This window comes from Seriola dumerili, unplaced genomic scaffold (assembly GCF_002260705.1).
Source record: "Seriola dumerili isolate Sdu_G_001 unplaced genomic scaffold, Sdu_1.0 BDQW01000273.1, whole genome shotgun sequence".
Classification (NCBI taxonomy): Eukaryota; Metazoa; Chordata; class Actinopteri; order Carangiformes; family Carangidae; genus Seriola; species Seriola dumerili.
In genome coordinates this window covers 2,444,801-2,460,368 of record NW_019174528.1, presented here as the reverse complement: position 1 = coordinate 2,460,368, position 15,568 = coordinate 2,444,801, and the positions used below count along the sequence as shown (strand labels likewise).

General features: G+C 45.2%; 1 protein-coding gene across 1 annotated transcript in view; it reads right to left on the bottom strand.

Annotated features, from left to right (window-relative positions):
- Positions 1-15,568, bottom strand: part of LOC111230536 (receptor-type tyrosine-protein phosphatase U-like) — a 197,375-nt gene that overhangs the window by 29,637 nt on the left and 152,170 nt on the right. The window contains exons 14-20 of the mRNA XM_022757294.1: positions 15,417-15,555; positions 12,335-12,364; positions 11,760-11,920; positions 11,225-11,412; positions 6,598-6,670; positions 5,550-5,626; positions 769-805 (exon numbers count right to left, since the gene is read on the bottom strand). Coding sequence (XP_022613015.1) covers positions 769-805; positions 5,550-5,626; positions 6,598-6,670; positions 11,225-11,412; positions 11,760-11,920; positions 12,335-12,364; positions 15,417-15,555 — 705 coding nt within the window. The remainder of the gene's footprint in view (positions 1-768; positions 806-5,549; positions 5,627-6,597; positions 6,671-11,224; positions 11,413-11,759; positions 11,921-12,334; positions 12,365-15,416; positions 15,556-15,568) is intronic.

Here is a 15,568-nt window from a genome sequence, read left to right as displayed (position 1 = left end):
AATGTTTTCTTTGATACTGTGAATCAGTGCCTTTAGTTCCACTACGAGTAAAATTTTAATTTCACCGAGTGCTTCCTCTTGGATAGCACATCGTGGCGCTCCTTCCACCTCTGCCTGCACCCTCATATGCAGAAAGACTTTGTGAGCAAAATGTGAATGAGAGAGAGAGAGAGAGAGAAATTTTCGGAGGTTACTTATGTGAAGTGGTAGAACTGAGACCAAAGTGAGAGGTGGAAAGAAATCAGAGGGGGATTACGGAAGTGAAAAACATATTCCCTGAATAAATAGGATCAGAGCCAGGAGAGAATAAAGAAAATGTCTTACTCTCTATCTTTCTCTCTCTCTCTCTCTCTCTCTCTCTCTCTCTGTGTGATCGTGTGTGTGCTGCCTGGGGAATGCAGCCTATATACTGTATCAAACCGACATCAGAGAGATGGTGCGCCACACATGCAGATGGCGGGGAGGAGAGACACAAAAGCCGAGCTTCACAGGGAGCGACAGTCAGTGGTGTTACAGTGCAGATTGACTGACGGTTACAGTCGATTGTTACGGGAGTGTGTCACACAGCCGAAGGAAAAGTGAAGCTTTAAGGTGGAAAATCCAGATGTGACCATGATGCAACGCAGACTCCATCTGGTTCGCACATTAATACTTCAGTAAGCTCATTTCAATACTGTCAGTTGGGCTGCTGTGTAAAGGACGCCACAAACAAACAGAATGTAAATATTAGCAGTCAAACACACCGCCGCTGGGCTGCTTTACACTCACCTTGAGTGGCGATGAAGTGGTTTGATCGCTGGTAACCCTGTGTGACAGAGACAGTAAGAACGATAGTGGAGAGAAGAAAGAAAAAGATGGGAGAGAGTTAATAATTACAATGATGAAATGAGACACGGGGACCTCTAACTCTCATTTCATCCCTTCCATCCATTCTCTTTCTCCATTTTCAGCATCAAATCATCTCTTATTCATCTCGGAGCGGGGCTTGATGTCAGCGCTCTGCTAAATTTCTGCTCTGCTTTTGACTAAAGATGTTTCAGCAGCCGTGGAAAACGGCGCTGTGCTGTTTGGCTGATGGGGCTCTGCTTAAAATACATTAGCATGTTTGACCGGCTGTGTTCTTTTTTGGATTGTTTAGGCTCCGAGTTTGGGTGAGGGATCGCACTCGAATTATAATGCACAGAGAAATGGCACGAATTCAAGTTTTTCTCCGTCTGCCTCTGAGCCAGGTCATTACATGCGGAGCGAGGGAGCTGCATTTCAAAGACGGCCTGGCGCACGGGAGTTTGCATGCCGCCATGGCTGCTGATCAAAGGCAGATTGACGGGTGAGAGATCCTGAGACAAGTGAGTAATTCTACCTGAGTGACGCTGACTGATCTGGCTGTCTCCTTTCTGCCCAGCTTGGCATTAGTGCAGTTATGATACAGTGTGCACAGTCTGGAGGGCTATTAGTGGCATCTTGGCCCTCCACCACACAGACCCTGTGTGCTGAATGCAGAGCAGCCAAGCATGATAGATTCCCCTGCATTAAGATTAGTGCGCCCTCTCATCACTCATGGGTAAAGTGATTCCAACTGCTGTATACGGTAAACATTTGTACAAATAATGTACACTGTGTCTACTGTACACCCAAACACCCGCCCACATACTATCTTTCACATCCCCACACACACACACACACACACACACACACACTCTACACATATGCACTATCCAGCCAGACAGCCGCACAAATTACATTCCATAACTGTCATGCCACAGAGAGAAGTTGAGATGGATGGCCATCGCTATGAAAGAGTGCAGCGACCCTCATTCCCATGAGCCTCTGTTGCTGAGTTTCCCTGGGCCAACCGGTTTCCTGTCTGTCACCTTGGCAACTGCACTTTCCAACAGCAGGCAAGCAGAAAAAACATCAAGCAATGTCAATTCACGATGGACTGGAAAGTAAAATAAATAAATAATAAAAAAATAAAAAAAATAAAACATGCAGATTCATTTGAGATGTGGAAAGTTTATCAATTCTATCAAAAAGATAGAAAAACAACTTTCAGTTTGTTTTGCCTTGATAGATTTGGTTCGCTTTAGCTACAACCTGTGACAAGTTAATGAACAGCTGACCTTCGTGTCTGCAAATAAATGAACTCATATTTTACCACGCATCTCAGAATCACTTGTAAGTGATGAAAAACAACCTCCCCGGGAGCAGCGGGGCACTGGAGGGAAGTCTTCCTTTGAGATTGAATGACACCAGGGTTTTTGTGAAAACCTACAGCTTTTTCTGTGTCTTTTTTTGTTCTGTTTAAACTGTGAGATCAACACATGCAGATGACTTACAACCTGCAATTGAAATTCAAGAGGAAAAGCAAGTAACACACGAGGAATCATCACTTGTTTTACGACGAGCTAGTTAAGCAGAAGTAAAAGATAAAGAGATGTTTAGACAAATGTTTCAAAAATACACAAATTATAGTTGTTTTTTTTTCTTAAAACATGCCCACCATTGTAATTTAGATTCGGAGGGACCCAAATTATCACTGTGAAGCTACATTTCTTCGTTGGCAAAAAAAAAATTAAAATTTTCCCAAGTTATTTGTGTGAAGCAATTACTGCACATTCCACAAATGTTTTTTTATCCACTTTGATGAACAGTTTTGTTCATTTAAAATTATCAATTAACAGCGCTGACAAGTCGCAGCTGCGTATTAGCTATTCATTTATAACAATACATAACAATGGGGGTTTACAGTTGTTAGTCAGGAGTTAATGGTTGTAAGTCTCTTAACAAACACTGAGCTAGCTAACGCTAACGCTAGCATGTTAACCAGCTCACAAGCATGCGAGCGGTTAGCTAGTCAGCCGCAATACCTCACAAACTAGCCCTTGAATTAGTCGCCAGACTTTGAGTAATAGACCTACTTCAGGGCCACTTTACGACTACTTGCTTTTCTCTGAGATGCTTGATAAATATGGACCTGGTGTAACTGTGGTGAAACTCAGAGTAATATTAGGTCAAACTTATGTAAGCTATCTCTAAATAATTCCTGCTGCATGCACTGTGCACTTTCTCCTAGTTCATAGTAGCTGTCACTGAATATATTTACAATGCCTGCCGTGTCACGATGTGCACGTTCGGCTTTGATCTGACCTCATCGTCTCTACTCTGTCGCACGCTATCTAGCTTTCTAGAGGACAACCTGATGTTAAGCAAGAACTCCAGGTGAGCACCTGACTATGGATGAAAGAGGACAGAGAGATGTCTGCAGTCAGTTTGCAGGGGAAATACCCAGGGGGGGAGAAGTGATGGCTAAAGGCAGAAAGGCTCAGCAGCTCAGAGCGGAAGAGGGAAGGAAGATCTGCTGTTGGAGGGAAGCCATGACGGGCTGGCAGGGACAGCGAGAGGGGGGCAGCGTGAAAAAAGGGAGAGGAGATGAAAAGAGATGAGAAGCAAGGTACTTACTTCCCTGTTTATCCGAATCTAAGAGGTGCCAAAAGGTTGAAAAGGGGGGGGGGGGGGGGGGGGAAGAGGGGGGCGGAAAAAAGAGAGAGAGAAAGAAGGAAAGTAGGGGAGGAAACAAGAGCTAGTTATTGTGATTAAAGACCAGGAAAAGAGGGTAATGAAATGATTAGAGAGCAGCTCGCTTTGAGGACCTGTGGAGAGAATAATGTTCAGAAACTTCAAAATTCCCATATTTCTATGACAAACTCCACCTTAGTTTTTACAGTAACCAGTTTTCCTCCTTAAGGAAGGTGCAGTTGATGGAGTAGCAGATGACCACATTCCTTTTAATGTTTTATATATTAGCCATTAGCTCTATTTGCCGTAACCAAACTCCCTCCCTAACCCAAGTAAGTTCGGCTAACCTGACTTTGGTTGCAAAGTTGCAGCGTTTTGAAATCTCAGAATATGGTTATTATTATGGAAAAGATGCCCACGACTTCTTAAGTAGCTGAGGGTCGTCTGAGCCGAGTTGTAGGAAGTCATACTTCTTCTTTAAGGAGACATGGAGGGATAAAGTGGGTCATCGTGCCTTCTTCAGATGAAACACAAAGACAGACAAAGATAGATGCAGCATATTGAGTCTCGTCTTTCAAAGAAATTAAGCCTTTCTACTTCGTCTGCTTAGCCATGGCAACCGTTACTTCCCCATTTTATCTTACGCCAAACAAATTACCGCTGCTACCAACACAAGTGTTAACAGGCATCACTTTTCCCGAGCACCAGAGCGAGGAAAGAATCCCCTCGGTCGTGGGCGTTTAGAACGGCACAACGCAAAAAAATCCTTTAAGAACTGAGTGGGTACGGTGTCACTTCTGTGTTACACCTGTCAAAATCAGACGCCAACAAAAAGAACGTCTAAATATTTGACATAAAATGAGATGTCTTATTACCCATGCAAAAGAAAAAAATGATGTAATCCTTCATGGCAATGAGAGGGCGGTGGAACTTTTTTGTTTAACCTTTTTGTTAAACTTGGATCCAACCCTTGGATTCATCCATGAATCATCTGGAGTCGTTTCACTGCAGTGCTGTGAGCCAGGGTTCCTGGCATGACACGCAGTTGGTGCTGTAGGCCGCACAGCTAATGACACAAAAGGTCGGTGGAGCGTTGATCCTGATGGAGCCCTCGTGGAAAACAGTGAAGGTGGCCACGCAAAAACACCTGAGAGCTTGGACGTCCCGCTGTAACCGATGCCACCCACGTACACTCCAGCCTACATCTGCCCACTTTACATTTCCTTTTGTTCAGCAAACAATGGCAGAAACAAAGAACGAAACGCAGCATTCACAGACAGTAACAAACTCACGTTAAAGCCCCAGATGAGCACTTCACCGGGCCGTGCCAAAAAAACAGACGCAAGACTGATGAGAGCTTTTCAGAGTCACCTTCAAGTGACCCATTCTGCTACGAGTGAGCAGCAGAGATCCCAGCCTGACCCGTTCTGAGGGAAAGAGTGACCGTCCTTCAGATAAGTGTTGGTCCGGTTAATGCAAAGCTGCCAAGATAGGATCTGGCAAGAGCGCAAAACTGCTGCTGGGACTGGAGAGGCTCCCTAAGATACTCACTCGAGCTGAACTGTAAGTGAGATCAAAAATATCTGAAAGTAGATGAAAGGATCAGCTGTGTTATAGTGGGTCCAATTCCTGTGCGATGTCGCCTTGCAGAAGCATTTGGGTGAGTCGTGCGGCCCCGTGCTCCAAGCTTATGGGCTCTTGTAGGATCTCTGGAGTTGCTGCGATAAAATCTCCCCTTCCCGAGCGATAGAAATCTCACCTCGGAGCCCGCGTGCGCTGGAATGCATAGATAATGATGCTGTGTTGTGGGCGTAATTACTAAATGGCAGTTCAGCCTGAGCAACAGGAAGCTCTCGCACACAGCAGCCTCAGACAGCAGGTGGAGACGCTCTCCGGTCAAGCGCCGGGTCAACCACAACAATAAAACACGATTATTTCCCAGCGCTTGAGGCGGGAGCTGTGGGATCAGAAAAGACAGAGACGGAGGAGAAGGAAGCGAGAGAGGAGGAAGGAGAAGACTGCAGGTGACTTACGTCTATGTAGTTGGCGTTGACATAGTCAGAACTGGGGTCTGCGAGCAGAGAGTGGAGTTTGACCCGATGGCGATCGTCTGAAACGCACAAAAACAAGATTTACGTATCAGTAAAGGAGAGCAGATATCACATCATCCCTCTCGCCTCATGTGAACGTCTTCCAGGCGACGAGCCGCATTTCTTCATCAACTTAAAAGGATCGTTCTGGCTTATTAAAAACGTGGGCCTTATTTTCATGGTTTCAGCCGTCATTTCTATCTTATATTAACATCCCATAAGTAACATGGGATCTGTGATCACTTTTAACTCAGTGTGCTGCGAAATGCTCGTTTTAAAAGGTACATGTCACCGTTTGTTAATGATGCTAATATGTAATATACATTTATATAATAGTGATGTTATATTATATATAACATTCTTTGAAATTTTGAGCGTACATCTTTTTGTACAACTAACAATGAATTTGTAACGGCTTTAACCTGAGCTTGTTGTATCTAACACTGGACCAAAGCAACCATATTTGATGATGATAATAATAATAATAATAATAATAATAATAATAATAATAATAATATTAATAATAATAATAATTAATAATAATAAATGTATGTGTAATCAGCACACAAACTTTAGATAACATTTTCTTATAAAGCTTTACAGCTCAACACTAATCACTAATAAAATATTATTTCTGATGATAGCAGATATATTCAAAATTTCAAAATCACAATTAAAGCCACTGTTGATCAGTTTTAATTAAAAACCTTACCTACATATTCAGTTGTTGTTGTTTTTTTTTAGAATTAACAACCATTCAAGCAGAAGTAAAAATAATTATTGGGTGGCTGTGGCTCACTCACAGGACACAGACAGTGGTGTCGTTAAATGGTAATCTACTTTAGTGTGTAAGTATAAACAGCTATTAATGTTTCTCCTGTAAGCCTGCGATAAAAGACGAGGCTGGAACAGAGCCAAGTAATAACAGCATCAACATCTCCGCCTTATTATCTGCCGTTTAACCCAGCGGGCTAAATGCACAAATACTTACGGCTAAGCAAGCTATCGTGCCGTCCTTTGGTCTTGTCTTTCTTTTTTGTGACGTCCCAGCCATCAAAGAAACTCTGTGAAGTGAAGACAGAGAGCACGAGTTAAGTTTTAAAGAGAGACATTACAAGAAAAAAGGCGCGATACGTCTTCGATGCGTCTCGAAGAAGAAAAAAAACAAAAAAACTCAACAATAGAAACGACTTTGTTACCCCGAGGTTGTCTTAAGCGCTGTTGTAGCATCTTGCCAAGTCATCAGCAGACATCTGCACACAACACAGAGGGGAGAGACTGAGGCTGAGAGATGACATGCGGCGCTGAGAGACGGCTGTGGCCTTGAGAGGGGACGATCAAGCCCACTACAGTCATTCTCATTCCAGACGGAGCGCGAGACTTGCTGCTTGAAGAAGCCGTTGCTCTCTAATACCTCAGTGCTAAACTGCTAAATTTGTGACAGCTGTTTATGACACCCATCTACTAAATCTGCCAGTGCTGTGAGATGAGTCACTGAATCTAAATCAATACTGTGAGCGTAGGATGAGCTTGAAAAAAATAAAAAAGGAACATAAATAGGAGCTTGTATGGACCTGGCTTGAGTTGTGACATATTCTGTTGCACTTTAAGTCCCAGTTTGATCTCCCCGCTGCATCTGTGGGCATCATCCCGGCTCTCGTACTGATGCACGCCGCCTCTCATCTGCGGCCAAGCAATCCCCTCTGTGCAAATGGAGACCACCTGAGACCCCGAACCGAGCCGGAGAAAGCAAGCTGATCGGAGGGGGGGGGGGGGGGGGGGGGGGGGGGGGGGGGGGATTACATCTGCCACTGGATCCTGCGCAGGTAATACCTGATCTAATCCTGCTTAACACACCTGCCTTTGTCCAGCACCCTGTATTTTCCGGAGCCACAAGAACATCCCGCTCACCTTCATGGAGCTTTACTCGATTCATTTCTCTATTATCTTATCAGCTAATTTCATAACGCTCAGCAAAGCCCCTGAAAACTTGGTTTCAAATCTCAAGTATTTCTCAATAAATATTCATGAATAAATATGAAATTAAAAAACGTCCTCAGTTATTAGTTTATCAGACAAAAAAACTAGGCTGTTTGTGGGAAGTGAGTGACAGAGGTCTGGCAACACGAGCAAACAACCCCTGACTGTCATGAGATTTATATGCAAATATCGCTCAATCCTTAAGGTTTGTTTATGCGCTGATATGCACACACACAGGTTCAGACTTCCACGTGGAGAGGCGGATGCGCTCGCCCTTTCATTCACACTACAATTAGCGGCCACATTCTACACATGCGCGCCAGAAAACAGCGGGAAAGAAGCTCTGCCGCGTTCGTTGCTGAACAACAAAGACAAAGAAGATGGTACAGTGCAACCACTTAACAAGAACAGGACAAAAAGGGGAGGGAGCAAAACAAGCATGAAGTTTGCTTTTCTTTTCCAGCACATGCACTGAGCTCTCACAGAGCACACAGTCACAAACTGTGGATGGACGGTCGCCAACACGCGAACCCACGCAGGTTTTCTTCTTATCAGCTGAGCGCCTCCCACTTTAAACCAGCGAGAAGAGCCCAGAGAAAAAACACACAAAAACAGAAACCCTTCATGTGAAAAAGCAGAAAGTCTGTTCATGTTGGACACCGTCGGACAAACTAAACAGCTGATTGACATTATCGTTCTTCGGGGCATTTAAGACTTCACAACACAACAGAAGCTGTTTACTGATCTGATTTCTCGAAATGCAGGGAAAGACTTTCGACTTCGAAACTTACTGCATCACTAGTTGCACAGTTTGTCAGTCCACTGGAGAGCACAAGTTTATTTTTCTGTAAAATCTTCTTTTAGCTTTTGGTTTCCACCGACATCTGAGACAAAAATCTGACAGAACGTTGAACTAAAAGAGACAAAAAACAACCTCGGTTGAGTCGATGTGGACGGCAGATGGGTCATCATCACTAGTTACACTTTTCACATAAAACATAGTCATTCGATTGTTTGTAAATACAAAACATTGTGATTGGTGCAGCTTTAATGACCACAGCTGGTAAATGGACTCTACTTATATTGTGTTTTCTGGACTTATCGACACTACAAGACACATTCACCCAATGATACATCAGGGGCGATCCGGGGTTCAGTATCTTGCCCCAAACGACACTTCGACAGGCGGACTGGAAGAGGCGGGAATCAAATCAACAACTTCCTGATTAGCGGACGTTAGTGTCTACCTCCTGAGCCGCACCCACCCAGGAAATGTAATGGTGTCTTCCAAAAATGTTTTTTAAAAAATGAATTATGAAGGTCAGGGTTAGGATTATCTTTTCTGTTTTGTTTTTTACTGTTAAATATCCATTTCTGCTTTGGCACAACATTGACGAACCCGCTGTGTGTCAGGCTTTACGTCACATCACAGTCTCCCGGTGTTGTTGTGGGCGCACTGCGGCTCCAGGAGAAGACATGAAGGCGTAGCTTCACCCACTGGGTGGCTGCCTCAGACATCGAGGGTGACACACTTTCCCGTGGTTCCAGATGTTGGCTTCCAAGGACAACACATACTGTACCCTACCCACACCGAGGGCCTGAGTCATTCACAGCCCCCCCCCCCCCACAATGCCTTTGCAATGTCTGATCAATGGCAGCAGCGTGACCCTGTGGGAAATAAGGGTTATGAAGTCTGACAGCAGTGTGTGAGCTGATCCCCTTCATCTTGTTTATTTCTCCAGGCGATGGGGAGCCAGACTGAGGAGTGAAAAAGCGACCCATATATTGATTTTGGAGGTGGGGAAATTTGTTGGTGCCTCCGGGGATAGCTTAATGAATCGAAAAAGTACATCTGGCTTCCTGCAGGTGGAGGTGCAAAAAAGACTCATCGCCACTGGTTGATACGGAGATCCTCATGTTAAAGTGAAAAGAAGGTAACTTTGGAAAGCATAATTAGTCCACACAACACCAGGAAGTTCAGCACATCTGCATTACCTCTGTAATGCAGATGAGCTAAAACAGCATTTTACAGCTCGCTCATTAATATTTAACTTTCAGTTTAAGCCTTTTTCAAAGTCGACGGTATCCATCTGCAGAAACACTGAGGCCGGCTCCGTCCACTAACTGCACCTACAATAAAGCAGAGACCATCTGTAATCTTGTTTTTCTTCTTGTTTTTGCCCAGCTGGAGAAAGGGTGATGGAGGTGTTAGGGAGAGAGAGCATCTCTTAAATAAAAACACACAGGTCTCAGCCCCCGTAGCCGTCAGGTGTCCTGCTCACTTGCTCTACATTGCTTTAAAAAGGCAATATCTTGTTCACAATCACATGCTGAATGAATAAATAAGAAAAAACACAGGCAGCTGAAGCAAGTATTAGTGTTTCTCTGCAACAGTAACTCAACATGACACGGTGTGACTCGACCACTGTAACAGCATATTTTCTTCTCCGTTGTTCTTTTGAGAAGGAGCTCATGGAACTGCATCTCCAGCATCTGATCAGACGATGCTTGTCGACATTCGAAGGTCCCATCCAGTGTAAAGGTCTGTGTCCATGTGTAGTGTGATTATAGATCAGCTCTAGCTTCTATATTAATACTGTGAAAGTATCAAAGCCTCAGTCCACAGAGAAACACACACAGTCTGTATTCAGAAACTGAGCCTTAAAACCAGCCGTCAGGACTTCTGGAACTTTGTGATGTCACAAAACTCTTGAGTGTTTACCTGAAATCTGCTATTTTTATTTTTTCATTTGATCACTGAGAAAACAAGGAAGAGTCTCGGAGCCTCTCTCCTTCACACCGCTGAGTGTGCGTGTCAGCATCAGCTTTATCTTACATTACTGTCTAAAAATAAATCTCTGGCTCTCGGTTATTATCTGTTGTCATGGTGAAAAATGAGACTAATAACGAATGATTTACACCTGCTTAATGAAGGTGTCCATTTTAAGTGATGTCTCAACTGTACGTTGAAACCGACTTGTGTAGTGTCGCCCAAGTCCTCCAGCGCTGTGAGTCCAACAGCATGTGTGACGATGAACAACTTTTTAGGGAAAGACTGTGGTTGGAGGAGCTTCACCGTCATGGTTATAACAATAACGGCGTTCAGGAATCGAGGTCACGCTTAACAAATGGGGAAACAAACGTCAGTCTGCTGTGATAAAGTCTGATGTTTTATTGACCCGTCCATCCTCCATCGACCTCCTCCCTACAACGGACTTTGTCTCTCTGTGACGTCACTTCACTTCCTTCTTTACGGTCGTCATAGTTACCATGGCCTCTAGAGGGCTTCGTCACTTAAATGTAAAGACATGTCGTTCCTGCTGAAACCACTGACGCTGTTGTTGTTTTGCTCTCTCTCTCTCTCTCTCTCTCTCTCTCTCTCTCTCTCTCTCTCTATGCCGTCTGTCTGCATTTGTCCATGTTATAGCGTAACTCTATGTTGAAAGTACAGAACGACATGTTGAATTTACACATAGTGCAAAGCATTTCTTTATGGACCTGACTTTGTCCACTGTCGTGTTGAAACGTGTAGAAAATGCAGCACAAAGCTGGAAGCCAAATGTCATGACACGCTGTTGCAAGATTTCCCTTAATTGGAACTAATTGGCTCTTTTTTTTTTTTGGTTCTCCTTTCTCACCTCGTATTCTTGTTTGAAACCGTATCCCTCTGCCGTCTTCATCTGGTTGATGTGCTGGAGGAGGTCTGCGACCCTCACAGCCGGGTGGAGCTGACCCGTGTGATACGGCGAGCTCTTCCTCCGACAGTGCCGGTGCGGCGAGCCTCCCAGTAAGCTGCTGGACTCGTTGACGGAGCTGCGCTGCTCATCTGGGAACATGGACAACACACAGTTAGAGCCATATACCGCTGACACGCACAGACTCTGCTCTTTGTTATTAATGTAAACTCGGCTGAAAAAGTCCAGGAGGAAAGCTGAAGGATGAATAAAAAAAAAAGTCAGCGTTTCCGCAGAGACGCGAGACGTGTGAGTGACTGACACTGCAGAATATTCAAACAGACAAGACACTTGCAGGAGATTTCTCTCTTACGGTCTGGCACAACAGATTGGATACATGCTTGGAAGTAAACATGGCTGAAGGTCAGGAAGGAAAGGAGGGAGTTTCATCTCCATAGACACTTTCTCAAGAGCACCCATATGCTCCTCGCCGTCTTACTTCGGGCGTTGCAGCCGTGGGCATCCATGAAGGAGTGGGCCATCCTCTCATCCTGCTGGAGAGTGCTCTGCTCCGTCATGCTGCAGTCTAAGGAGCTCAGTTTCCGACTCTTCTCCTGCCTGTAGGACATGGCTGCCTTGTTTATGGCCACCTTCTTCCTACTGTAGAGAGGCAGGCACAGAGAGAGAGAGAGAGAGAGAGAGAGAAAGAGAGAGGGGGGGGGGGGGGGGGTAATAATAGACAGAGGACAGCAGAAAAGGGGCAGAATGAGAGAAAGACAGGCAAAGAGATAAGGAAGAAAGGAGAGCAGGGCGAGTGAGGAGATGAGAAATTGGACTGAGGGGAAATATAAGGGCTACAAGATTGAAACTGGACGAAGGGGAAAGTGAGATTTGGTGATAGCAAGAGGGTGTCGGGGGGGTGTGTAGGGGGGGGGTCTATACTGGAGGATGGGCTGGAGATAGCAATGCTTTATTTCCACGTTAGTAATCCTGGGACTACGAAGGGCAAGCAAGGGGAGAGATGGCATCAGGGGTGTCGAAGGGTGGAGGAGGGTGGAGAGAGGAGTAACTTACGGGTAGTAAGGGTAAGAATAGAAGTCCCTTCTGATTAGCATGACGGAGGAGGAAAGGAGAGAGACAGAGAGTGAGGAGAAAGAAAAAAAAAAAAAAAAAAAAAGAAAAAGAGAGGTGACTATGGTTTATCAAGATGGGCACCAGAGAGATAAATGAAGATGCTCAGTGCGTTGGGATGTTCTTAAGCGAAGCCGTCGTGAAGCAGGTTACAGCGGGGAAAAAGATGAAGACAGGGCTCGTCGCACGCCAAGACTCGTCTCTGGACCAACGGACTTCTCATCTTGGATTAAATCTGTGTTTTTGTTGCGGATGTTTTTGTCAGTTTCTTAAAGGAGAACTCAAACTGTGTTTCCAGGTGTTGCTGAAGTTTTGGACGAAAGTTCAGTCAGGAAGTACTATCTCCTTGTGCACGGTTTTCTTAAGTCACAAGTGCCATTTCCCACTATCTCTCAGCTTCACCAGCTCGTCCTCATCTTTTTCCAATCACAACCTGACACTGGATAGCGAAATTAAACCTGTGGCTCAACATATCCCCCCCAGGATCCTGGGCCCAAGTCTGGCCCATACACTTCCACATCTGGGCAGAGTGAGAGCTGTTACCCTCCAGTATTGACTGACAGCTGGAAGATTTTCTGTGTGTGTGTGTGTGTGTGTGTGTGCACCAGAATTGGTGCAGATGTGGAAGAAGCATCTGACAGTCATGCTGTATACGGGCCAGATTTGGGCCGTGGAACCGGGGCTGAAGAAAACAAGCACGTACAGCAAGTAACATTTAGCCATCTGGGTGTGAGGTGTCAAACTTTAAAAGTGTTATTTCTCTCTGCTGTTATTCAGCTTGTCCTTTCAGCACCACCTCCACCCCCCCTGCACCACATTAACTGTGCAGACCACCAGTGTCCAGGCTACCGAGGGGGGAAGTCTCTTTTCTAATTGACTGGACCTTAATCCTGCGTACCGTTCCCCACGGTGAGCCACTTCCTGTCGGGGGCCGAAGCTCCAAAGTCTTTTCATTCTGTTCACAATAATTTCCATTTTACTTCAGATTTCTCACACTCTTTTGTTCCTCTTATTAGTCTCTCCTGATCGAAAGCCTTTTGTGGCTCCAGAGGGAGGAGCTGAGTGAAGTCGCATTATCTGCCTCAAAAAATCGGAGGGTGAGGATTTACCAGACTCCTATTGCCCGCTCCTCGTCTCATCGCTAGAAGTTCGAGGCTACATTAGCAGCTACTAGCATAACACACCTGGGGCCTGTTGCAAGATTTTCCCTAAATGTTTTTTTCATGAGTTTTTTCCTTATCCTGCTCTTGTACTTCAGGAATCACTTAAAGCCAGTTAAACGACCAAACTAAGGGAAAAACTGACTGCAACACGGCAGATTTCATGGTGAGATTTGATCAGGTCAGGTTATGATTTGTCTGACTGCCTGGAGTTGGATCCCCCTTTATTTTCTGCAGCTTAATGATCGCTTTGCGGTCAGCTGTAGTCAAGGTCATTCATGCCCACGGACGCACCGCCGCGTCGGGTCGCTCACCGAGTTTAAACCCTCTTACCGTCTGCTGAACAATGTGAAGTTCCAATCAAAAATAACAGGAGGATGGGATGGAAGCGTACTCCTTCAATTTCTACCAGCTTCTTAAAAGCTATAGCGGGTATCGCAAGAGCTAATGCCAGCAAACAGTCTCCATGGAAACAGATGAATCTTACCGCTATAAAATCTTTCACTGCTGCAAATGCCTTAAACTTCTTTTTCCTTAACTAAGAAAACTTTTTTAAGAGATTCTGTGCAACACCCTCAAATAACTCTTGCAGCTAGTGTCAGACTTCAGTCGAAAACTCTCTGACCAAACTCTTGGCAGTGAAGGTGCATTGTGGGTATGGGATTTTCATCCCTCTCATTTACTTATTTCACATTCTTTCGTCTGTTACAGTTTCTGTGACACTTCGTCTGCTTTTCATCTCTTATCAGTTGTTGACACAGTCCACCAACCTTTATCAAGATGGAGACGGACGCTCAGTGTCTGACATTAAGATGCACGAGACAGTAGGAACTACAGCACTTGAATATGCACTCGTGTGAACAAGCGGGTTGAGCCTGATGAAGCACCTGCACTTGCAGACAGTGCTTGAATAAATATCCAAAAGTTTGAGATTGGTTGAGTTGAGTTTTGGCGTGCAGAAAGCTCTGTCTGTTTTGATTCATTCCCATTTCCTGCGTCGTGAGCACCCACCCTCCTGAATATTCGGCTGCGCATGGGATCTCTGATTTGTCCTGCTGATTGCAGAACCAAAGCACATTAACTCAGAGTCTAACTTTGCACATGCAGAGTGACAGTATTTTGTGACTGAATATAAACATGTCTGCTCCCGTTTGCCCCCATGTGGCTGTCTGGCTCCTATTGTGCCCGCTAGATTGGCCCACTGAATCTTATCAGTCACTGCCTTCTCCCAGACATCCCCATTCATTCTCCCTCTATTCTCTGTGAGAAAATTCCTCGGGGCAGAGGAGTTCCTCCCTCCAAAAAAAAAAAAGCAAAAACAACCTTCCTAACCAATTACTAGCCCATCCACTGGCACCTCACAGCTGCTCGCCTCATGTAATTGGGTGGGCAATGGAATAACATGCCCCTTGATGAAATATTTCACACTCAGATGAGTGTTCCACCATCGCCCGGCGAGTGGAGGAAGAATACACTGCAGGTGCGATCGACGACAGAGGTAATTTGCAGGTGGAAAGCAGCCAGCGATTCCAGTGCGAGCGGGCTGCATTTGAATGTGCTCAGCCAACACACAGACCTTGAAATTAAAAGATGAGATGAAACACAAAAGCTTGGCTGAGGCAGCGGTGGAAGAGTTTAGGATTAATGCTCTACCATTCCACTAACTCTGGTTGTAATTCACTCTCATTGCCAAACGCTTTCCTCAATAGACCCTAGCTGCCAAGTGGGATAGAGATAAATTTACTCCTTCGGAGGGGCTATACAGGAACAATAAGACTTGAGACTGCAAATGTTTGACTGTGAGAAGGTCTAGCCCGTCTCACATCCACTGCCCAGCAGACGCAAACGTTTTCGCAGCCACTCACCCCTTCTTCACGATGATGACGATGGCCCCCAGAAGCAGAATGAGGACCACCAGACCGCCGGCGCAGGCCCCAAGGATCAGACCCATGTCCTCTGCGTGCTGGGATACCTCCAGGGCCCGCTTCGAGTCCTTACAGGCAGCTGTGGGCCGTGC